The sequence below is a fragment of the Indicator indicator genome, chromosome 22 (genome assembly GCF_027791375.1).
Source record: "Indicator indicator isolate 239-I01 chromosome 22, UM_Iind_1.1, whole genome shotgun sequence".
Classification (NCBI taxonomy): domain Eukaryota; kingdom Metazoa; phylum Chordata; class Aves; order Piciformes; family Indicatoridae; genus Indicator; species Indicator indicator.
The window spans coordinates 3,943,155-3,968,008 of record NC_072031.1 but is presented as its reverse complement, the minus strand read 5'-3'; the positions used below and the strand labels follow the sequence as shown (position 1 = coordinate 3,968,008).

General features: G+C 42.1%; 2 protein-coding genes across 2 annotated transcripts; one reads left to right on the top strand and one right to left on the bottom strand.

The window, feature by feature from the left end:
- Positions 1-772: 772 nt before the first annotated feature.
- On the top strand, positions 773-10,411 carry TVP23A (trans-golgi network vesicle protein 23 homolog A). Its single transcript, XM_054391056.1, has 8 exons — positions 773-797; positions 893-972; positions 5,277-5,421; positions 6,391-6,488; positions 7,236-7,249; positions 8,013-8,125; positions 9,697-9,823; positions 10,176-10,411. The coding sequence occupies exons 1-8, from the start codon at positions 789-791 to the stop codon at positions 10,298-10,300; spliced, it is 711 nt and encodes a 236-aa protein (XP_054247031.1). The 5' UTR covers positions 773-788; the 3' UTR covers positions 10,301-10,411.
- Positions 10,412-11,367: 956 nt separating this feature from the next.
- On the bottom strand, positions 11,368-16,948 carry NUBP1 (NUBP iron-sulfur cluster assembly factor 1, cytosolic). Its single transcript, XM_054390915.1, has 11 exons — positions 16,915-16,948; positions 16,740-16,841; positions 16,512-16,648; positions 16,223-16,291; positions 15,703-15,735; positions 14,921-15,011; positions 14,442-14,596; positions 13,070-13,180; positions 12,846-12,948; positions 12,055-12,138; positions 11,368-11,489 (listed from the first exon to the last, which is right to left on the bottom strand). The coding sequence occupies exons 1-11, from the start codon at positions 16,946-16,948 to the stop codon at positions 11,437-11,439; spliced, it is 972 nt and encodes a 323-aa protein (XP_054246890.1). The 3' UTR covers positions 11,368-11,436.
- Between the last annotated feature and the right edge of the window lie 7,906 nt (positions 16,949-24,854).

The window sequence follows — 24,854 nt, the reverse complement described above, 5'->3', positions numbered from 1 at the left end:
AGAAGCTCCACAATATATAGCACTACTATAGCCATACTGAGTTGCCCTTTAAGAGCTGTGATGATACAGGGACACAGGCCCACTGCAAGGCAGGGGACAGCACACAGGGTTTGACCCAGCACTGACAGGACAACAGATTCTTGGTACCATCTGTAGCCCTCAAATGAAACATGCAGGGTGTATCATATTCACACATGTACCATCACCTTTCTCTTCACTGCTTTCCCCTTTAGGGTTTATCTTCAGACCAAGACCTAAGACGCCGGCTGCAGGCAGGTGTGCTTGGTGAGCGTTGCCAGTGGAGCAGATAGCTCAGAGCGCTGGGCAATGGGCTTGAGTTCACTGAGGGCTCTGGCTCCTCACCCCTACAGCTTGCCCCACTGACGGGGCCCAGGCCTCGGCGACCGTTGGGAGCCTAAGTGTGGTAGGGAGGAGGTTGACAGCTAAAGGCATCTCATCGACACAGACGTAAAGGAAGAAACAAACAACCCCGCCGGGCCGCACTGCCACAAGTTTATCTGGGGTCGTCCAGCTCCGAGGCGCTTCAAGCGTCGAGCGCGGCCCGCGCTAGGTGCAGCCTACCCCCGCCCCTGGTCAAGCCCCGGGCTCCGGCCCCCCACCAGCAGCGCAGCGCAGCACAGCGCAGCGCAGCGCTGGCCAGGCCCGGCCCGGCCCCGCCGCAGGCTCGCCCAGGGCAGGCGGTAGCACGGACCCTTTTGTCTGAAACACCTCTCGGGCCTTGGCAACCGCCGCGGCTGGCAGCCGAGTCGGGCTGGCTGAGGCGGAGGATGAAGCAGGTAGAGGCGCCGGCGGACGGTGCGGGGCGCGACAGGCGAGCGGGTGGTGGCGCGGCTCCCCTGGCCCCTCCCCACTGACGGGCTCCCTGCCGCAGGCGCTGGTGGACGACACCGAGGATGTCTCTCTCGATTTCGGAAACGAGGAAGAGCTGGCCCTGCGGAAAGCAAAGATCAGGTAACGGCGCGGAGCGCTCCCGGCTCGGCGCGGAGGCCTCAGCGCCCGCCTGAGCTAACGGGGCCTGGGCAGCCCTTGCTGCCCCGGTTGAGTAGGCGCACTGAAATGCAATAAACTCCATTTAAACACCTAATTCCCGTATTTCACAAGGAGAAGCTCTGGGACAGACCGTCCGGGCAAGCTGGGGAGATGCTTAGTGCTGGACATGGGCTGGAGCAGGTGGGCAGGCCTGCCAGCCTCACAGCCCAGCTGCCCGGCAGGCTCAGCGACCTCCCGCCAATGCAAACTGAAATTTTACATACCCAAAGCCAACATACACAAGAAAACTCGAACCAACCAACCAAGCAACCAGTGCTTTTGTTAGACCTGGAGAAGTGGAGAGAGCACCCATCTTCAGCAAAACAAGCTGTGCAGCATCATGCTCTGGCATTGCATTGCACATGCAGCTGAAGGGAAACAGCAGTTACTTGCAATAGAAATGTTGCATTTTCCTACTACAGGATGTAATGTTATGTGGAATATAACTATAATAATTATCTTATCCTTGGAGCTGTTATTTAAGAAAATCCAAACCACTGATCCATCTCTTCTTTCAGCCTACCATTATGTTACCAGAGATGCCATTCTACAGCTCTGTCCATATCCAGATCCCAGGTGACACAGCTGTTGTTCCATCTCAGTGGCTTTTGAAGAATCTCCAGTCAAAGACTGTCAAGGGAAAAATAAGTCAAAAGGAATTATGCATGTGTATACACTCATCAATAATGTATATAATTAGCTTTGATTTATATTACTTCACTTCCACATTGCTCCAGTTTACTCTGGCCCATTACAGTGTTAATATTTATTGTAGGCATAAACAAAGAAAACTAAGAGATGTTAAGCCAAACATAAGTGTTATCAGAGATGTGCAAACAAACAATTGTAGCTTTATGATACAACTACTCTGTTTTACTAGTGGCTGATAAAACATTTCTGCCCTTCCAGTCCATTGGACTTTGCAACTACATGATGAGTCATCCATGACACAAGACTAACATTTCCAGAATTGCAGTATTTAGCAATAAAGGTTTAACCTAAAGGATTAACCTAAACAAAAATATCAGATTCAATCTATGAGACTAGAGTTAGCATGAAGCGAAACCAGCCTGAAATGTTTGTAAGAGGTCTACAGCACCAGTTTCTTTAGGGATCTATTCTTGCTGGTTTATGCTACTCAAAAACGTGGGCAAAGTACCTGTAAACCATACTAATAATTGATCTGCTTTGTGTAGATGCTTATTAGAGATTGCTGCTCTTTCTTGCCTTGTGACAATACTAAAAAATTTCTGAGACAGAATATAGACATGACATTCCTTATGTTGTTCACACAGAAGATTTATGAATAATCTTGTGCAAACGAGCCTGAAACACACCCATGTACTGCCGAATTTTGTTGTCTTATTAGCTGGTATAATGACAGGTTCCAGTCATTTGTCTTTATACCAATTTCATATATATTGAACCTGGTTAGGAATTGTGTAAGCTATGACAAGTGTGCCTTTGTGATTCTCCAGGGCAGGTGCATGTGCTACTTAGAAGCAAATGGGGTGTGTGTGGTAGTTTCAGGCTGTAGGAATTTCAACCTACCACAGTGTGGATTGTGATGTAGTTAGTGGGTACTTTCATAGCTTCTTTTCCACACACAGGTAGCACAAGATGATCAAGCCCAGAAGCCTGTTTATTCAAAATTTGGCTAGATATTTTGAAGTACCAGACAGAGGTACAAAAAGCAGCATGTAGACTGTTGCTGTAGCACTTCTGAGCAGGTACTGGGAATGAATCTCTTGCGGTTTACCCACTTTGATTCCTTAATATGGGATGCAATTAAGTTCATAACAGTTCGTTTCTATCCTGATAGGCATCATGCCTGCAAACTGAGCAGAGTTTACGGTCATGATAATCATTTAGCCACAAGGATCCAGATATACACTGGCATAGATATGAAAGGATAACTAAAAGTCCAAGTGAGAGGGTTGCTATGCTCTCAGGTGCAAATGTGCGCCAACCAAAGCCAGTGCAGGCTTTGGTTACCTTTATTCTTTGTTGTATTTGAATAATAATGAGAAGTTATTACATTTTAAAGGCTGTACTGCCTTCCTTTAGTACAAGAAATCATGTTAGTTTATACACTGATTTCCTAATGCCATTGTATTTCTGAAAATAAGCTTTAAAAAAAAATGGAATTGAATTCAATATAAATGCATTCACATAAAGGTTGTGAAGTTGTGGGTTTTGTTGTTGTTGTTTGGGTTTCTTTGTTCATTTGTTTGTTTCAAAAAGGATGCAGACGGTTTACCTTCAGGTTTTAAAAGACAATTTTATCTATCTGGGATTATCTCCTTGTTAAAAAATCTGTTTATATATGATAGGAGCTATATGTTTCATCTGAAGGCTATGAATTCAGAAAATGCTTCTGTTAAGTGAGGAAGTGAACAGTTTGTTTACTGGATTAGTTTCAGAATTTGGATTTTTTTGTAAAAAAGAATAAATATGTGGAGATTTTCTGAGACTGGGAGAGTTGTTCTAAGAATGAGGTGTAAGTTTTGATGTATCTCCATACTTCTGCCCTAGGACAAGAATCTGCAAGTCCCTTGGCTAGCCACATCCTTGTGAGAGAAGTGATATTCCAGAGTCTCAATAAAGTGCTTGGAGCTGGAATAAATGTGAGCCTCTTGCTCACGTACTTGTTTCTACTAAACACTCTTCAGAGTTTTATATTGGAACAGATATAGCATCCAAACTGTAATTCATCCTCTGACTTCCAAAACGAAGCACTGCTTCTCCAAAGTTCTTTTCACATTTGAAGCCCTTGCTACTGTTACAAAAGCTCCATCCACCCTGTGCTCCATGAATAGCTTGTACAGACACAAGATACCACTTACATAATGAACTCTTGCATCTTCCTGAATGAGATCAAGACTTGAAGTAGCAAGACACTATCTGGTTTTGAGAGTTCACAATATCCACTCCACCCACCTGTCTGCTCAGGGCAGAAAAAGCTCCTTTTGCTCAAAATGTCACATGTTTAGTTTTAAGTCAGAAGTAGTTTTTGGAAAATTTGAGGTTAGCATGGGCATGATCAGGAGTAAGTATAAATTACAGCTTTGCATCATTCTTGCTTACCCAGTCATGTGTGTGTAGGACTACAAGCACAGTATTGCCAGTACAGAATATAGATAATTACTAGAATACTTAAATAGCTATGAAATAATAATATTAAAATCAATACATAAATGTAGTAACTATTGTAATTTTAATCTAATAAGCTTATAATAATAATTATAATTGTGTATATACTATATGCATAATTTTATTATGCACAAGAATAGAGAAAGCAATTTAATAGTTGAATAATTAATTATGACCTAGGCTGTACTACTGTTATTTACAGAGGTGGAGGAGCTTAATGAAACAATCCATTCTGAAAAAAAAAATCTTATTTAGAAAAGAGGTTTTAATCAGCATCAAGGGAAGAAATTACTTAAAAGCCATGGCCTCTAAATTGTCATGTTGAATTAATACAAGCACAGCTGTACAGGATAAGTTTTTGTGCTTGGCATATTATCCTGACAACATTGTAGCATTCCCCAAACCCCAGTCTCACTGTACAGGCCACTATCCCATGCCACAGAGTTACTTCTTCCACTGAAACTCCCTTTTATTTTGTTTCAGGCAAAATTTGATGAGCAGAGCACAAATATCTAGTGAAGTTAATGAACATTCATTCATAAGAGCTGTTAGATTCCCAAATTGTACTCTCTCTGAAACAGGAAGTGTTTTGTTTCAGACATACATATGAAGATTCATTTTGTCCTAAACCCAACAGCTTTTTTTTTTTGTTAGTTCCTGTTCTTGTTTTCAGAACAGTTCTGAAAAACATAAGATCTGTCCCAATTATTTTGTGCCTTGTGATGCTGATTTATTTCATGAAAAGATGGGGATGTTAGGGTAGATTTTTGAACACAACCACTAAATTCCTTCATGCAATACCAAAGAAACTGGTGAGAGACTCTGGATTTTGTCCTGTCTTTGAGAAAGTTTGACACAAACCACACATTCCAGCTTTAGATTGAGGATTAGTTACAGGAAATATTGTTGCTTTGATAATGAAGATACACATCAATGTATAAAATAAGAGCAGCTACAAACCAAAATACCATTGCAGAGTAGAAATAGCTGTGCTATGCTACACTTAGCAAATACTGTAACAGTCCTTCTTGTCCCATTACTTCCTAAGTGCTCTGTTTTTGTTTGTTTTCTAGGCACCCACTGGCCACCTTTTTCCACCTATTTTTCCGAGTGAGTGCTATTATTACCTACTTGTTCTGTGACTGGTTCAGCAACAGCTTTGTTGCCTGTTTTGTCACTATTCTCCTCCTTCTATCCTTTGACTTTTGGTCAGTTAAGGTAAGATGACCCTGAATGGTAACTGCCTTTGAAAGTATTTTGTGTGCCATTAAATAAAACAAACAAAAAAAGGAAATAAGTGTATTGATTGTATATGTTGTATACGTGTATGTATTGTTGAATTATTAAATGTCTAGCCTATTTTAGTTAAGACATTTAGATGTCTTAGTTACTGTTCATCAGCTTGTTCTCTATGGCTGGTGGGAGCTGCTAAGTATGGTGAGAAAATTGCCTTGCCATAGGTAGTTTTGTTTGTACCCTTCCTCTCTCAGGAAAAAATAAATGAGTATTACTGGTTTTCAGCAGTGCATGTCAAAGGATATCCCAAGCTGTGATTGTGTACCCAGACCCAGCATGCAGGGGCTGCAGAAGGCTCCTGGGGGCACAGCTGTGGCACCAGTGCCCTAAATCATATGCAGGCAGATGAGTCAGACCAGTTCAGAATCTCAGGGGCTCCACTCATGGAACAAGACTTTTGCTTTGTAGAAGTGAAGCACTGGTGCATCTCCAGTATACCGAAAACTTGTAGTGTTCATCCAGGTGCAGAAAGGTTTTCTTACCTGGTTTGCCTGATTCCACACAGTTCACTTGCTTATAATTAATCTTCCATTTTTTTTCAGGGTGTTTTTGTTCACCATTCTCCTCTCTTACTGGGGAAATAAGTTTATTGGGAGCTTCCCAAACTAACAGACTTAGAAAAGATACATCCTATACATTTCTTACCTAAATCAATGTTTTTGTACTGTCATATCAGAGAAGGAGAAAAGGCCTCTAAGTTTGTGGTAACTCATTCATCCTTTATCACAGTTGTGCTCAAGCTGGTACAGCTTTTAGAACATTTAATATTTGATAAAATACTGTGATTTCAGATACGCTTGCTTTCTCCCCCCCCCCCCCCCCCCCCCAATTTGTTAGTCTGACAAGTGAATTATGCAACTCATTAATGCAAATAATTGTTTATGTCACTAGAATGTGACAGGAAGACTCTTGGTTGGTTTGCGTTGGTGGAACCAGATTGATGAAGATGGAAAAAGTCATTGGGTGTTTGAAGCAAAAAGGGTAAGCCTGTTAATGGAAGTAGGCACAGGACACACAAAATCCCTAGGAAAGCTTGTAGAGCCGATACTAAGTCAAATAAAGTAACAAATAGAGCACCTTTGTAACAGTTACTGTTTATCCACCTTCTGTGGAAAATAAGGTTAAGTATTCAGTTGCAAGCACACTGGATTGCCGTATCCTGGAAGCATTAAGGACATAACTGATCTCACAACATTGCCATCATATGTATCAGCAGAATAAATATTCATAGCATGGTACTACTTGTATGAAACATTTCTGGCAGTTCTATTTTTTTAGTGATAACATCTTGTAATAAACACATCTTTACATCATTAATCCCAACACAGAATCCTCTTCAGGAAAGGTCTATCTATGTTGAAAGCAATGCTGAATAGTTCAAATTCAGTATTTTCAAACAAATATTTTATTCATGCTCATGAAATACGGTGTGGAATCACAGAACATTCTGATGCTGCTAGTGCTCTCCCAAACACCCTGGGCTAAAAAGACACCTTGTAATTATTGAGGCTTTCAGGGTTTTCTTAGGCAAGATAGAGTAACTTAACTGTATTTACAAGTTGGATGCCGTTGTCTGCCTCACCATGGATGGAGGAGTCTTATTTTTACATGGAGAATTTGAGATACTGAAAGTGAGCTAAAAGACTTCGGTTTTCAGAGTGGAAGAGTCCAAAGTGGAAGAGTCCAAAGCGGAAGAGTCCAAAGCTTTTCCAGTTGTGAAGCTGGTATTTTTGAAGGTCTTCGCAAAACTGTAGTTTACATATTAGAAAACTAAAGCGTCATGCAAGATTGAAGATAAGCAAAGAAACTGCATGTTTTTGGGGAAAATGCATGGACATGAGCACTGTTATGAGAATTCTGTTGTCTGAACTGGAACCAACTGATTAAATCCTATGGGCAATCTTTATAAGCGCTTGTTAGCACTTGCAACAGCTCATTGCAGTAATTTCCACATTAGATGCTATAGCTTTTCCAATACTGGACTGATTATTTTCCCCTCATGGTTTTGATTTATGAACATGGTACGTGCCATGGATATACACTACAGAGAGAGAAATGCTTACACTAAAGCTCTGCTTGTTGCACTGCCTTGTGTTTCACGTTTCCCTAAGGCCTTGTTAAAGTTTGAATCTAATGTTTGAATCAAAATTAGTTTTGTAGTTTTGAAGTGTAAAAGCAGTTATCAGTGTAACAGAACTTTGACTTTGAAATGCTACTAATCTGTAGTGTTAGTGGGAGCTATCAGTGACCAAAAGAATAACTATTTATATGTGAGCAGACACCAGAACCTTTGAAAAGAAATTGCTGTCAGGTATAGCAGGGCATCAGGCAGAAAACTTGGGATTAGCTACTTCTCTTCTTACTCAATCTCCCTTATATGTATATAATAAGTGAAATTTAGGTAAAGAAGTAATTTTGTCCATTCTTTCTCCTCTGCTGATCTGTTATTTATTGGGGATTTTGTCTTTTTGACCAGTGGTTTCAATAATTTTCCTTCTAGGTGCCTACAATAGCTGCCCCAACTGAAGCTGAAGCTCGAATCTTTTGGCTTGGGCTCATTATCTGCCCAGTTATTTGGACAGTGTTTTTCTTTAGCAGCTTGTTCTCCTTGAAGCTGAAATGGCTGGTAAGTCTGGGGGTACTGAAAGACCTATGGCTGATAAACAGTGTTGCTAGAGGACTTTTGCAACAGTCTTGAACCCAGTCTTCCAATAGAACAGAAATTCCTCTAACAGAAAACATGGGGTTTCTGTAGTCAAGCCCTGCATTCTGGAGCAGATTAGTAATTTTTATTCCCTCTTCTAGTAGGATGTCAGCTCCTTCATCTAATGTGACCCTCAAGTGGCTGTCAAAATTACAGACTTCTTCATAACTGTAGCAACTTAATTTCCCCCATCTTATCTCAGTCAAATGAATTTAATAGGAGAGGACAAAAAAATATGAACCAGTGATGCTGGTTTTCACAGATTCTTGGGACTTGAATGTTACTTACTGTTAAAAATGAGGATTTAAGATCTCTGGTACCATTCCCTTTCAAAATAATCAGTATCAAGGTGCTCAAAAGCTTCATAAAGTGAGCTGTAAGAATGTATTTTACAGTTACTGTATTTATAAGCCATCTACTTAACAAAAAAAATCCACATTTTTCTTAATACAAGAGAAAATTTACTCCATATATCACTTTAAGATATTTCTGTCTATGAAATCTTCATGTTTTCACTTGTTTCACTTGCCCTAGAATTAGTTTTGTCAAGTTCCTAGCTATGCTAATTACAATTTCTTAATTCAGTTTGAACAGATAGAAAGTGTTTTGGACATGTGCAACAACATAACCAGTAACAGTCAAGATTACATTTTCTTATTAAAGAAGAAATTCATCCACAGTTAGAAATCAATTGCAAATCATTAACCACTTTCTAGTTCCCCAAACAGCACAGCTAAACAAGCAACAGTTAAAATTAAACCAGCAGGCTTTCTCGAGGGCTCCACCTATGTTTTTGAAAAGCAGAGATTGTTTGCTAAACTGAAGGCTGGGTGGAGAATGAGCCAGCACTGGAGGCAGGTTGGCCAGGTGCTTGTAAAAAGCAATTTACATAAATGAAAATACAATAGCTTCCAGGAAACTTGCTGAGGCCAACAAAAACAGTTCTCGTAAGTTATTTCATAAGTGTATCAGTTGGGTTCTGCCTGCTGCCAAGCCTCTAGTACCACAAAGGGATCTATTTATTTTCACTGCCCATTAATGCTAGGTATGGATTCCTGTCTATCAATGCTCTTTTTGTAAAGCTGCAAGTTACAGGATCTTATTTGTATATAAAGCAGTTTGTCAGCTAAACAAGCCTGCTGTGTATCTGATGTGATACAAATTAGGCTTGAAAAAGTGAAAGGATTGTGGAATATGTTGAATAGATCCTTTTTTTAATAGCTGCTTTTAGGTAAGTGATGAAGTCTATCAAGATGCAGGATGACAAAAAAAAGTTACCAGTGCTTTGATAATTTAGAGAGGCATCTTGTAGAAAGGAACTGTTGTGTGAAGTTTGACACAGTTGGATCTTTTAGAAGGTAGTTTATTATTGGAAGGAATATCTCCCTCTTATAGCATGTATGTATTTAAATAGTACCCCCACATACATATGCACACATAGGGTCTGTATCTAGCATTGTATTTATTCCAGCTGAACTTCTATTTGTTCACAGGCCCTTGTGATAGCTGGGATCTCACTTCAGACTGCTAATTTATATGGCTACATCCACTGCAAATTAGGGGGATCAAAGAGCACCAGCAGAGCAGCTTCAAGGTTTTTTGTCACAGATGTTCCCAAGAGTAAGTACTGAGCTGATCTATCAGCTACAGCGCATGACTTGTCACATACTAACCTGCCTCACACTGTTGTTTGGGCTCCACCCATGTCTTAGTTCTCAAAGTAACTCCTGGCAGGGCTAGCTTGATTCGCCCAGCTTGTGGAACTCCTCAAGGGGGCTGTACCCCAGCTCTAGATTTGGAGCCTGCTGAAGCTTCACAGCTGAGCTGCTTCCGAGCCACATGAGGAATGTCCTCTCAGTTAAATCCTTGGAGGGATATCTTCTGAGGCTATGAGTGCCTCTGCTTAAGCACAGCTGGGACAGGTGTCTTCAACCCTCCTGCTTCTGACAGGCTCTTCCCTGCTTTTTGTAAGATTCTCACATACTAGGTTATGCCAACACCCACGCTTCCTATGCTCATCCAGGACAGACAGCAACTTCAGAAGAGCGCACTGAAGAACACGGGAAGAAAGGCACTAGTCAGCTAAGGAAGAACTGAAAGGACGAGCAGTAAAAATCATTTATGAAAGCTGTTCTTCACATCAAGATCTTTAAGTAATATGCTACTAATTAACACCTGCATGATATATTAAAGATTTTATGTCATTTGTGTTTGAGGCTTTGGATTATGAAAGGTTTAAAGCCTTTGTTACTCAGAAGTTCCATCAAGAAGTGTTTGTATATCACAAAACCAGTGCTTATACTGAGTGCTGCTTTAAGAAAAAAAACCCCCAAACTTCCAAAACAAAACCCAAACCAATCAGTCAACTGTTGGCTTACCTTAACCAAGAGTTAGAAGGTAATCAAAAGATGATGCTAATTTGTTTAGTTTTGGAACCACAATACACAAAATCAAACTGCCTTTCCCGCTTGTATACAATGCTGACTTCTCAAAGGTCTGATTCCTCAATAAAGAGAGATATTACAATCACAAAAAGCCTCTTAGTTATTAAAGATACCTGATGCTTATTTTTTAGTGCTCAGGCTTAGGGTCAAGTAGAAAAACAGAAGTTGTGCAGCATGTTCACACAGAGCTTTTGTGAAGCAGCCAGTTATCAATAGTTAAGATATGTTAATCTTATTCTGACACCTGTAATAAATAAAATACTGTACTATAATTGATTAAACTCTTGTAGGTTTTTATTTTGAACAAGTATAAAAAATGTCACTCTCAAATACAAATCTCCAGTAAAAGGAGATACTTAAAGGATGTCACTCCCTGAAAGAGTGAGTGGGCATCACCTAGCATTGGAGGCAGGACACAGTCTAGTCCATGACCACAGCAGATGCATTAGATGCAAACAACAGCATCAGCCAAGGGTATTTTATGTTCATCTCTCTACATAAGATCTTCTTTATGTGTGTGTTCAACTACCAATTTCATATTCAGGTCATTAGTACCCTGGGTGCAGACTGCACCTACCTAAGAGGGATGAAGATTCCACTTTAGAGCTTTCTGGCAAACTTTGAGACCACCTATGAGAATCTTGAGGTATAGAAAACACCTACAGCAAGGACATTTATATTAAGACTTTATTTGCAATATAAAAAAAGAATACATTCCTTTTATTAAGTCAAGGCATAAGTTACTTTGCTATAATTCAACAAGAGCTACACTTTTACTCCACTCATAGATTAGATAATCTTTTCTTCTTGAAACTGCTGCTGATCACAGTATTCCTGAATTCCTGCAAAGACAGAGAAAAGAAAATAGAAATAGTATTTCAGCTGCACATCAGGAGTTAGTTATTGTTGCATGACTCTGACCCCTACTGGTGCAACTCTCACAAGCTGGGCCTCTATCACAGCGCACATGGCTTTAGGAATCTCCCAGCTGTTTGTATCTTTAACCTGCACATTGCCAGATCTATAGGTGGTTTTCAATGGGTATTTTGTGCAGTTAGAAGTGGAGGCAGCAATCAGGCAGGTGTACCATACCCCACCTATGGAGAGCACCTGCAACAGGCCTGCTGGTGAATCTGGGAACTTCCCTGCAAGAACAAGTACAAAGCCATGTCCCCGGAAAATTTATGACTGGGACCAAACTGAAACCAGTTACTCAATGCAATTTCAATACTGCTTTAAAAGCCTATCTTAACTGATACTCCAAAAGGTGAACACAGTATTTGCATCTGGTGCTTTCATAATCACTGTGCACATCTACTGATTTCTAGTATTTGTGGCAGAACAACAGAATTCTGGTTAGCACCTTTACTGCAGAAGTGCTCAGAATTGAGCTATTTTCAGACTTACTTTGAATGATATTCCTGTAAGACAACGTTGCTGGAGACTCGGGTGCTTCAGACAAGAAAGACTGCCCTTTGTCACAACTTTTTCCTTGAAGGACAAGGGGAAAACATGAAAGCAAACAACAGGAAGAGATGAACTTCTATTTTACCTGCTAGCCTGCTACCAGTTATACCCTTCCAAAGAGCCACTCGATTCTATTCCTTTTAAGATGTCCCTATATCAGTAACAGGACCAGACCCACAGCTTACAGTTTCACAGAAGAATACTGTTATCAGAAACCTTGAAGTACTGACCTGTTCCTTGATGTCATTAAAGCAAGCACTAATTTCTAACAAACAGCAGGGCAAGGAACCAAGCCTTTGCCTTCTCACTACCCACAACAGAACTTGGGTGGTACCAGTAACATTGAAGTTTAAGCATTAGTTTTAATGCTGAACAAGGTATTATTATTCATAGTGGTTAGTATTCTATTCAGGCTGCACTTCCAGGTGATTACACTGAAGGGAAAGATATGTTATACTTTGGTGGTATCTGAAAATATGCCTAATTGAATCTTAATCAAGATTAAGTTCCAGGCTAAATAAGTTATTCTGACAGTCTCCTATTGTCACACCATGCTGTGTCACTGTTGCAGTAACTTCTGATTCAAAACTCTATCTAAACACAGGCACTTACCTAAGAGACAAAACGTGTAATATTCAAATTTATCAGTGTCCAAGACAGGGTCTTTCAGTAATAACATCAGTACAGAAGGAAAAACTTGCTTGAAATGCAGTGCAATATGGGAACTTTACCTATCTGAGGATCTAGAGGCACTCTGCCCAGGAGGGAAACACTGAAGTTCTGGCACATCTTCTCTGCACCTCCAGTAGTTGGGGGAAAGATCTGAGATTCATTCTGGGACAACAGGAAAATCAGAGTTAAGATATTGCACTTCCGACAACATAGCATTTTTGGAGCTGCTTTATATAGAAACAATGTTAAGACAAAAACTGCTGTAACATACAGCCTGCCTTACCTTACACTTTGGACATACGAAGCCACTCATGTTTTCCACAACACCAATGACTGGCAGTTTCACTTTGTGGCAGAAGTTGATCTCCTTCCGCACATCCTGAAGCGAGACTTCCTACGAATATTGAAAGCACTGCTATTTTGACTCAACTCATGAAGTTACATCTTTAGAGCAATTTTAAAGGAAATTTGTAATGTGTTACTACTGCTTTCTTCACATTTTCAGGAACATAAACCTGTATTATGCGCTATAGCAACAGTTCTGAGTAGCAACAGAACATGTACATCAGTTCCAGCCTGCTGAATGTGGTTCTATTTTGAAATCTGACTTGAGTCAAGACTCAGCCAAATTGGTATTTTATCTCCTGACTTCAGTTCTTTAAATGTAACTTTTTCACATTTTCAGTTTACACAAGCATCCCTAGTATTCTCCATAGAGCAAACAGGACAAGAACCACCAGGCTTACAGCTGTTCTCTCTTCCCAAATTAAATGTGAAATAGTTTATCATCCCTCAGACTTTGCACATACATACCTGACCTTGTTTAGTTCTCATGTTCCCTTTTCCTTCCCTCACCACCTATCTGGTACTACCGTCACCACTTCCTGTACATTTATTTTTTCAGCTTTTGTGGAAATGCTATGTGCCTTTTGCTAGTTGATCTTGTGTTCACAGAATCACAGAATGTTACGGGCTGTAAGGGACCTCAAAAGATCATCCAGTCCAACCCCATGCCAGAGCAGGATCACCTTTACCAGATCACACTGGAATGCCCCATGCCAGAGCAGGATCACCTTTACCAGATCACACTGGAATGCCCCATGCCAGAGCAGGATCACCTTTACCAGATCACACTGGAATGCATCTAGATGGGTCTTGAATATCTCCAGAGGGATTCCTCTCCAATGAACAAGACATACTTTGAGTTTCATCTCTCCACAAGCAGATTTTGCTTTTAAAAAAGTGCATCACAAAGCTGCCTACTGGAGGCAGCAGGCTAGGTCACTAACAGCACACATCAGTGTTTGCACAGCGGTGAACCGAACTAAACATCTTACTGACTTCTGAACATTAAGCTGTTGGCAAGTTACAAATGCACAATGATGCAAACCTTGGAGATAGAAATGAAAACTGCATTTCCCTTCACACATGGGTCAGCTTTTGACTGTGAACTGCTCAGTGGTTTAGTGACCCTCTCAGATCCCCATCTCCAGAGACACCCAGTTAACTCACAGGCCAGCCAGCTGCAGGCACAAAATGAGACAGCCACTCCTTTACGTTCTGTACCACCATTTCTCTGAAGTTAAAGGCTCTAAACCAAGGACTGGCTTCAAGTACCATGGATGCTTCTATCCCCAGAAATTAAGTTCTCCTACCTGAGGGGTAGTGATTATAACAGCACCATCTACGTGTGCTGCACTGAGGTACTGCACAATAGATAAATGTTCATCTGATGTTCCTGGAGGTGTGTCTATAATCAGGTAGTCAATTTCTCCCCAGTCCACGTCACGAAGAAATTGTTTGATCAGCCCTAAAAGAAGGGGCAAGCATGTGGAAGAGAGAAATTAAAAAAAAAATCTCCCTGTATTTCAACATTTATAGTCTAGGTATACGTATTCTTCCAAGTTGTCAGCTTAAGTATAGATATAGTTATTTTGGCAAGGCTTTAGAAAAATAGATTTTTAAAATAGAACCTCTAACTTAATCAAATTAATATGTTCAACTGAAGAAAATAAGCAACCATTCACTCATTTTTTTTCCTATGGCTTACTATACTATATTTAATTGTTAAACAAGCTCATGGTTTTAAATCTTTCAAATACATGAATTATTGTTGAAAACACTTGATAGATACCATTTTTTTTTGGTCCTCTCCAGATGACAGCATCATCAGGACTACTAAGCAAGAACCCCACTGACATGACACCCAAGTTTTCTTCAACATACTACAAAAGAAGTAAATCAACTCAGGTAAGCACACAGAACAGTAAAGAGGAGAAAAAACAACTTGGAAACCAGATTCTATAGAAAAAGCAGTTGGAAAAAGGGAAGACATTAAGAAAATAAAGGCAGAAAACTTTATGCATTGCTTTTATCAAGGCACATTAAAAGCTCCAGGATTTGTGCAATGTTCACCAACTACATTCAGAGACCGAAAAAACCCAGTTGTAGTAAGATTTACAGTGGTTTATGAAATCACCAGAGACAGTGTAAGCATAAAAGGAGCTTTCCCCCTCAGCATCAAGCTGTCTTTTAACTACATGAACATGATTTTTAGACAACCCACACTCCTGCAAGGCTTTCCCTGCATTTTCTAAAGATTAATGTGTTTTTTTCTTGGGTATAAGACACTTCTTTGAAGTGTCATTGAAAAGGTGACATGCTGTGCAGCTCCACGATAACAATAAAAATTGAAATCAATTAAGTTCTATTTATTGCCCACAGTGCATAAAAATGTCAGGAAAGTGTAACACTAGTCTATACAGCCTATATCCACATGCTACAGAATCTGGGTATCTGTCATTAAAAGAAGAATTAAGAGAAGCAGCCTCTGCTCCTCCCTCCCTCTTTACATTAGAAGACAGTGCCCACACAAATAAACCCAACAAACTTTCTGAAAGAGTTGCACCAACTTACCACTGGAGACCACCCAGATCCACTCTGATGAACCTGAAAATCCAAGCAATACATAAGGTCATATTGGAAATAAACACAAATGATACACAGAACACCTACAGTAAGTCACATCTGTGTAAACAGATATCCTGCCTATAGGTAAAATACTGCTTTATGGGAGCAGCTGAGGAAAAACTGCAGAAGGGCCAGATTGTTCAACCCTCTCACAAGATACTTACCCATGACTTCATAGATTTATATAAAATATTTCAGGGCTGACAAAAAGCATTGTACTAACATTACTTAAATTTTACGCAGTCACGAATACGTGGCCAATATGCAGTGGTTTGGAGAGCTGGTCATCCTAAAAGCAGGCAACTCTTACACACTAAAACTAAACTTCACCTCACTGTATTTCCCTGCGCACTACCAGACACATTTCCTAATAAGCAGTCCTTTTTTAAGCTTTAAGTTTACAAAACTCTAAAACGTTAATATTAAGGAGAAATCATTTAAACAACGTGTTTGAGCATTCACTTACCTGTTCTCCTTCTAGACCCATCATCTTTGGGATCGATGGCCCACAAATATCTATGTCCAGCAGAGCAACCTGGAAAACAAACAAATCAGCTGGCCCCACTGGAAACGAGCTTGCACCAGACTGTCTTCAAGTCTAAATCATGCAACCACAAGACTCCACCCCACTTAGCGCGTTCAAAGCCTGAACCAGGAGAAGGCGCTCAGTGCACTGAAACCCTGCGCGGAGCGTCCGTAGGTGCTCACCCCAGCCAGCGCACCCAAATCGTAGCGGCTCGGCCCGCGCTGCCTACCTGCTTGGTCTCATCCGCCGCCAGCCCGTGCGCCAGAAGGGCGCTGAAGGTGCTCTTCCCCACGCCGCCCTTGCCGGAGAGCACCAGGACCGTGTGCTTCACGCCGCGCAGCCGCTCCCGCAGCTCCGCCGCCTCCGCTGCGAGGTGAGACGGCCGCAGTCAGAACACGCTGCCCGCACCAGCCCCGCGGCCGCCCCTCAGCGCCTGCCACCTTACGGCCTGCCTCACCTGGGTCCGGGGCCGTGGCGCCGGCTGCGCAGAACCTCTGGTTGGGGCATCCTTGGCAGGCGGTGGCCCTGCCCGCTTGGGTGCTGCCGGTCCCCGGGCAGTCTGCAATGGACAAGGAGAGCTGCAGTACGAGTGTCGCTGACAGCCCACCGAACCCGCACAGTGCAACTCTCACCCTCCGGCTGCAGCCCGCCCGCTTCCTCCGCCATGGCGCCCGCTGCGCGTCACTTCCGGCGGCGCCGGAGGGGCGCGGAGGACATAGGGACCGCCCGCAGCGCGCATGTGCCAGTACTCCCCGCTGCCACTAGGGGGCGCAGGGTGGTGGGCCACAAAGCCAGGCCTGGAATGGCAGCGGGGCCGAGGCGGGGCTGAGGGGTGAGGAAAGTGCTGCTCGCTGTCACCGTCCCCTGGAAGCGCGGGAGGGAGTGAAGTCACCCGGGATCTTTTCACCACGAAGCCGTGCGGGCTTCTCGTTCAGCCGGGCAGCCCTTCGGCAAGTTTTGAGCTCCGACCTTGGCAACGGACTGGCCTATAGCGCCGGAGAGACCAGCACCGAGCTCCGCTGACTAAGCTCAGCGAGTTTCCTTATGGACAGTAGTGCGTTGCTAAACTGTGTTGAAATTTCTCCACTAGAACAGGCTAGGCAGAAGCAACTGACAGTAGTGCCATAATCCCGTCGAGATGGGCTTATGCAAAGAGAGGTTTCTGCACACCTAGCACAAACTGACAGTACACCTGACCTAAAGCTGTGTGAAAACTGCAGTTGTAAAACGGATCACTTAAGGAGACCAGCTGCAACTCCCCAGCAGGGAATACCTTGCCAACATTCAGCAAAAGACAGATCCTGCCTCAAAATGCTTCCAATCTACATATAAATATGCACTGTATCATAGAACCATGGGAGGAAGAAAATGTTTTTCCAAGATCTGTGATGTCAATGTTTTCACCTTCCCTTCATTTTCCCATTGCCTGTTTATAAAGTTCTCACGATACTGTTATAATTAAAACAGCCAGAGTCCCAAAAACTGTTGGTGCAGCAATGGCTATCTGAAGGGCTGTTACATGAGAAAAGCTTTGGTGTTCAGAATAAAGCACTAAATAACCACTTATTTTTGGAAAAATCAGACAGTACATTCATATCCTTTAAAGAAGTTGTCAGATTTTCTCCTGGAGATGCACATAACGGGTATAAGCCTCGAAACAACACAGTCCCTTTTGTCATGGTGACTTCCCATGAGACAGACTGACTGACTCCGGAGGCAGGGCCCATGAATTCTAGTTTAAAAACCACTGATGGTAACTCAAGCTTGAGAGAAGGAACTGTAAATGAACCAGCACACTTCCTTATCACAAAGCCTCTCTTCTATTGCTCTGGTCAAGGGTGCTGTAAAAAGGGTATTTTTTCTGATTTGAGCACAGTCAGGAGTCTCAAGTATTCCTACTTCTGATTAGTCCCTAAACTTGATTGTATTAACTATGAGTGTTTAAGTTACTCGTTAAGGACGTCTCACTTTGGAAACAATATATAGGGAAGAGTGCCAGTGATATTTGGAAAAATACCAGCACATCCTGATGTCAAATCTGTCTTTTGGAAAGAAAAGTACAGCAAAGTTATCTTTTAATGAACACTCTCCACTTCAACCACCACAAGCTTTCTAGAAAGGATGTTCTGTAGGAAAAAAAAACACCAACACAAAAAGTTCTGAATAACTATTCACCTATTAAAACCCCAAAAACCTAGGAAAAATATTTTAAAATACACTTAGTTAAGGTTTTTAAGGAGCTCAGCCTTTGGGTTTTGGTCATCAATAAACAGGCTATTGCCCCTTTTCCTTTTCAAGTATATTTACCTCAGATAAAAGCTTATCACCTCCTGATACTTGTACTTACTATTCTGTAATTATGGGAAACCAATGAAAAAAAAAGTAATGTAGAAGTGGATCCAAATGTTTAAGCAAGTTCAAATGTCTGGGGTGGGAAGAATGGGCCAGTAACTCCTATCTGAGAAATTTTTACTGTGCCTTACCTATGAAGAATTTGGCTGTGTTTTGGCTCAGTATAGCACTTTAGGTCTGTGCTTCCTTTCAAACATATGGATTAGATTCACTGATGTCAGCACATTTTAAATTGAGGTATGTGTCCAAATATTTTTCTTTTGGGGCCAACAGATCATTTCCTGAGGTTATTATAGAACATTACCCACAAAAATCACCAAAAAGGCAAAGTATATCTCTTCCTCTGAACTTTTCCTCTGAGCCAGCAAGGGCTCTTTCTGCAGGGCTATCTGGGCTTTATAGTGCTTGAGTCAGGCTGAACTTGGCAGTGAACTCTGCTAGCACTCCTGCAATCTCAATGCTCAGGAATAACTTTCCCCTTCTGGGCAGCTGCTGAGAATTAATTCCATCAGTTATTGCAAGAGGAAAGTGGTTTTTATTGGTGTGTGCCAGTGTTTGCAGTATCAGTGTTACCCTGTTAATACAGCCCAGTCTAATGCCTGTTCACTGTGTGTGGCTCCTCTGTCCATACCTCACCTCCCTACAGTTAGCACTTAACATTTGTATGCATTTCAAACACCATGAGAAGATAAATTTAACCTACAATGACTGTTTGTTTAAAAGTACCTCTCCTTTTTTTTTTTTTTTCAGCTGGGGTGTAATATCCTGCTAGCTTTCTGAGACCAGATATGCTGTAATGTAATGCATGTATGTAGATATGTATTTTATTTACCTAGGTTGAATAAAAGGTCTCATAGTTATCTATCTGGAGAAGACAAAATTATTGAAGTTGTCTTGCATTCAACCTAGAAGTGATTGAAGAAAAGAAGGACTTCCATCCCCTGTATAGACATTCTGTGAAATATGGCCATCCCCTGTCATCTTTAGATAGATAAGGAAAAGCCCAACAAACAGGAACCAGGACTTCCATCCCCTGTATAGATAACCTTTGACATTCTGTGAAATATGGCCATCCCCTGTCATCTTTAGATAGATAACCTTTGTATAGACAGGAGGAAACAGGGTTGCCTGTGTAAACCTCAACATCCCTCTGTTATTTTCACATTGATATATTTCCGAATAAGATAAGAAACATGGACTATATAAGTTTGTACTGAAATCTCTTTCAACACACAGGTCTTTTGGAGAGATCCTACCTGTGTCCAGCGCTGTAATAAAAGCATAATACAAGAAACTTACTGAGTTTCATGTCCTTCTCTAAATCATTTTGGCGACCGCGGCAGGACACCTCTGTTTGGCTGCGGGACCTGTTGAGGAACAGGACCTCTCAGGGCGCCCCCGAGAGATTCTCGAGTAGAGCTCCTCTACTCACCAGATCACCGCAGGAACAGACAAGACTGCTGACGGAGAGAAGGTATGCTTTTATTAAAAGAGGAGGGGTCGTATCCGTAAGTCGCAGAGGGACGCCCTGCGCGGGAGAGGAGCATTTATTGCCACCCCTAGGGAAAAGAGCTCTTAGGTTGGACCAGGGGGGTCCAAAGGGACTTAAAATATTGTTTATATTTTAAGTATACAGGTTGGAACCAGGGGGGTTCCTAAAGGGACTTAAAATATTGTTTATATTTTAAGTATACAGGTTGGAACCAGGGGGGTTCCTAAAGGGACTTAAAATATTGTTTATATTTTAAGTATACAGGTTGGAACCAGGGGGGTTCCTAAAGGGACTTAAAATATTGTTTATATTTTAAGTGTACCAGTTGGAACCAGGGGGGTTCCTAAAGGACTTAAAGTATTATAAACACTGTTTATAATTTGAGTGTGTGGTTGAGTGTGTGTGACTGAGACGTAGAAAATCTACGAAGCGAGAGGGAGTCCCAATCTGCGGTTCCGTTTCTCCGCGAGGAGGACGGCCAGAGAGGGACAAAGCGAATGAGCGAATGGAAGTGTGGCCAATAATTGTATGTTTGGGACCGGTCATTTTGTCATAATTGTATTTGTTGTGTGTTGTAAAAAGCCAGTACTGTGCTGTATTGTGTAGAATGGGGGGCAGACAAAGCAGTGAGATCCCAAAACATACCCCACTTGGTTGTATACTTGCCCACTGGGATGAAATTGGAGGCACTCCAGGAGGGTCGACAAAACAACAGACCCTAATTAAATTTTGTACCCGGTGGTGGCCATTATATAAGTTAGGTGATGGAGAAAAATGGCCTGTAAATGGGAGCCTAGAGTATAACACTTTATTGCAATTGATGTTGTTTTTAAGAGGAAAACAAAAATGGGAAGAGTCAATATATGCTGACATGTTTTTCTATCTCCGAGAACATCCTGATCTTCAAAGGGACTGTGGTATAAGAGCTCCCTCAGATCCACTAGTTTTGGCCCTTGAGAAGGAAAATAAGGCTAAGAACAAGAGGCAGGCACATTTGAAAAGGTGTTGTTCTGCATGTAGCATAGGGCAGAGATGCCTTAAACTTGAGGACCCGAAAGACCTGCCTGAGTTTTATCACCCCCCAGGAAAACTGCAAGGGGTAGTGACAGCAGGTCCAGGAGATAACACAGAGGGTCCTGGTAACAGCAGTGATTCTGATAGTGACACTGGAGTTAGCTCCACAACCCAGGCTCTGGGAAGCCCAGTGGCAAGAAGGACCCGAAGACAACAAGTAACTGCCCTGGCTTCCCAGCTACCCATTCAGGCCCCTCTGCGACAAGCAGTAGGGCCAGAGGGTGACCCAGTCTGGATTAAGGTACCTTTTACAAGCCAGGATTTGGATAGCTGGAGGAAAAAGGCTAAAAATTATCGTAATGACCCTACTGGGACAGCTACTCATTTTCGATTTATGATCAGGCAGCATAACCCAGACTGGGATGATATCCAGTTATTACTGGAACAAATGACTGAAACAGAAAAACAATTAATTGAAAGACACGGATTAGAAATAGCAACAGAAAGAATACAAACTCGGGGAGGGGGAGCGAATATAGGGGATGTATTTCCACTCCAAAATCCGGGATGGAATACAAATGATGCCCTGCAAAGAACTAGACTGGAAGAGTACAGGGAATTTATAGCCAGGGGAATGGAAAAAGCCATCCCGAAAACAATTAACTGGTCTGTATTATACTCAGTCAGACAAGGGCCTGGTGAATCACCCTCAGAATTCCTAGATAAGCTGAGGGAGGTCATGAGGAAAAAAACCTCTCTTGACCCTGGGTCAGAAGTAGGTACACAACAACTGGTATCATTATTTATTGGGCAATCTGCTGGTGATATCAGAAAGAAGTTGCAAAAATTGCCAGCTCCACAGGGAAGGGATTTGGAGGCACTTTTGGATGTAGCATGGAGGGTATTCTCTAACAGGGAAGAAGAGAATAGAAGAAAAGAAAAAAGGATGTTGGTGGCAGCGTTGCAGGAAAATAGGGAAACTAAAGGGCCTACCAGGGCACGGTTGGAAAAGGATCAATGTGCAATCTGTAGGAAGAAGGGACATTGGAAAAGAGAATGTCCAGAAAGGAAAAAGAAAAATAGGGTACAGGCACAGCTGGAAGAGGTTGATTAGGGGGGACCGGAGGGAATTACCCTGGCAGACCCTCTGGTTGTAATAAGGCTAGGGGAAAAGGAAAAGAAATTGGAGTTTCTGGTTGATACAGGAGCAACCTTTTCAGTCTTAAATGAAGCTTTGCTACCTTTGGATGAGAGCTATGTTTCTGTGGTAGGGGCTACAGGTCAAACTGAGAAGGCATATTTTTTTAAACCTCTTAAATATAAATATGGTAAAATCTGGGGCTTACATAAGTTTTTATATATGCCAAATGCCCCAAAGTCATTACTAGGAAGGGACTTGTTAGAAGCATTGGGAGCTGAAATTAAATTTAATAAGGGGAAGGTAGAATTTAGGGTAAGGGAGGAACAGTTAATTGAGGTTTTAAGTCTTGCACTAATGAGCCCTCAACGAGATGAAAACAAAATAATAGAAAGTATAAAAGATCAGGTATATCCTGGAGTTTGGGACACTGAGCATCCTGGAAGGGCCAAAAATGCTTTACCGATAACAATAGATCTTAAACCTGGAGCCCAACCAATCAGGATAAAGCAATATCCTTTAAGGAGAAAAGATAGGGAAGGAATTTTGCCCATTATAGAAAAATTTATAAAATATGGGCTGTTAACAGAATGTGAATCATCATACAACACCCCAATTTTGCCCGTGAAGAAACCCACAGGAGGGTATCGGCTAGTGCAGGATCTAAGGGCCATAAATAAAATTACGAGGGACATTCATCCGGTAGTAGCAAACCCATACACTCTCTTAACTCGATTAAGGACAGAGTTAGAATGGTTTACCGTCCTGGACTTAAAAGATGCTTTTTTCTGCCTACCTCTGGCCCCTGAAAGTCAGTCACTGTTTGCTTTTGAATGGGAGAATCCAGAAACTAACAGAAAATGCCAACTGACCTGGACAGTGTTGCCCCAAGGATTTAAAAACAGCCCCACTATTTTTGGAAATCAACTGGCAAAAGAATTGGAGAAGTGGGATCAGCCAGAAGGAGATGGAGTCCTACTACAGTATGTAGATGATATCTTGATAGCAACTCGAACCACAGAAGAATGTGAAAAGTGGACTGTGAGTATGTTAAATTTTCTGGGACTTAATGGGTATCGAGTCTCCCCACAAAAGGCCCAAATAGTACAGCAGCAAGTAACTTACTTGGGATATGAACTGACTGCGGGACAACGAGTACTGGGCCCTGAAAGGAAGGAAGCCATATGCTCCATTCCACTTCCCAACACAGTAAAAGAACTCCGAACCTTCTTGGGAATGACAGGCTGGTGTAGGCTGTGGATTTATAATTACGGCCTGTTTGTCAAACCTCTTTATGAATTATTGAGGAAGGCTGACAGGGCTCTGCAATGGAACGGAGAAGCTAAACAAGCCTTCCACACTTTAAAAAGGGAACTGATGAGGGCACCAGCACTAGGCCTACCTGATGTCACTAAACCCTTTTTGTTATATTCCCATGAAAGTCAGGGAATAGCACTTGGGGTCCTCGCACAAACTTTAGGACCCTATCGAAGAGCAGTGGCATACCTCTCTAAACAACTGGATGAGGTAAGCAAAGGATGGCCAGGATGCCTGAGGGCTGTGGCTGCAGTTGCAGTCAACATTCAGGAGTCCCGCAAGTTCACAATGGGACAGAAGATCACAGTCCTGGTATCACATACAGTCTCTGCTGTGCTGGAAGCCAAAGGGGGACACTGGTTGTCTCCACAACGATTCCTTAAATACCAGGCTATATTAGTGGAGCAGGATGATGTGGAGATCAAAGTCACTAATGTTGTCAATCCAGCCTCTTTCCTCCAGGGAAGTAATGGAGAATCAGTAATCCATGACTGTTTGGAAACAATCGAGGCCACTTACTCCAGCAGACTTGACCTGAAGGAAGAACCCCTGGAGATGGCAGATCATAACTGGTATACTGATGGAAGCAGTTTTGTGATCCAGGGAGAAAGAAAGGCTGGGTATGCTATAACTACAGAAGAAGAGGTGATTGAGGCAGAAGCACTACCAGGTAACACTTCTGCCCAAAAGGCGGAAATAATTGCTCTGACTAGAGCCTTGGAGCTCTCTCAAGGAAAAAGGGCAAACATATGGACAGACTCCAAGTATGCCTTTGGAGTAGTGCATGCCCATGGAGCCATCTGGAAGGAGAGAGGACTATTGTCAACCCAAGGAAAAGGCATTAAGCATGCAGAAGAAATATTGAGGTTATTGGAAGCAGTACAGAAACCAAGCAAAGTGGCTATAATGCACTGCAGAGCACACCAAAAGGGAAACAGTGGTCAAGAAAGAGGTAACCGGTTGGCAGACAAAACGGCTAAAACAGTAGCCAGGGAGGGGAAAGAGGTGGCAGAATTTGTTTTGGTCCCAGATGGTAAACTGACAATTGAGCAAAAGGAACCAGAGCCTGTGTATAACACAGAAGATCAGAAATTAATTAAGGATCTTTTAGGGACTAGGATAGAGAAAGGATGGGCTAGGACACCGGATGGGAAATTAGTCATACCTAGTAACCTCCTTTGGGCATTTGTTCAGATGGAACATGGAAAAACTCACTGGGGAGCTGAAGCTCTGTATCGAAAATTGGTTCAGGAGTGCAT

Bases quoted from the DNA above. Each gene is read 5' to 3' on its own strand.
- TVP23A (XM_054391056.1), top strand. The intron at 973-5,276 runs GTAACGGCGCGG...TTTGTTTTCTAG, and splicing joins CTGCGGAAAGCAAAGATCAG to GCACCCACTGGCCACCTTTT. The intron at 9,824-10,175 runs GTAAGTACTGAG...GCTTTTTGTAAG, and splicing joins TGTCACAGATGTTCCCAAGA to ATTCTCACATACTAGGTTAT.
- NUBP1 (XM_054390915.1), bottom strand. From the start codon at position 16,948: ATGGCGGAGGAAGCGGGCGGGCTGCAGCCGGAGG. The intron at 15,012-15,702 runs GTAAGTTGGTGC...CTTCTTTTGTAG, and splicing joins GATCTGGGTGGTCTCCAGTG to TATGTTGAAGAAAACTTGGG. The intron at 11,490-12,054 runs GTAAGTCTGAAA...CTGTCTTTGCAG, and splicing joins TTACAGGAATATCATTCAAA to GAATTCAGGAATACTGTGAT.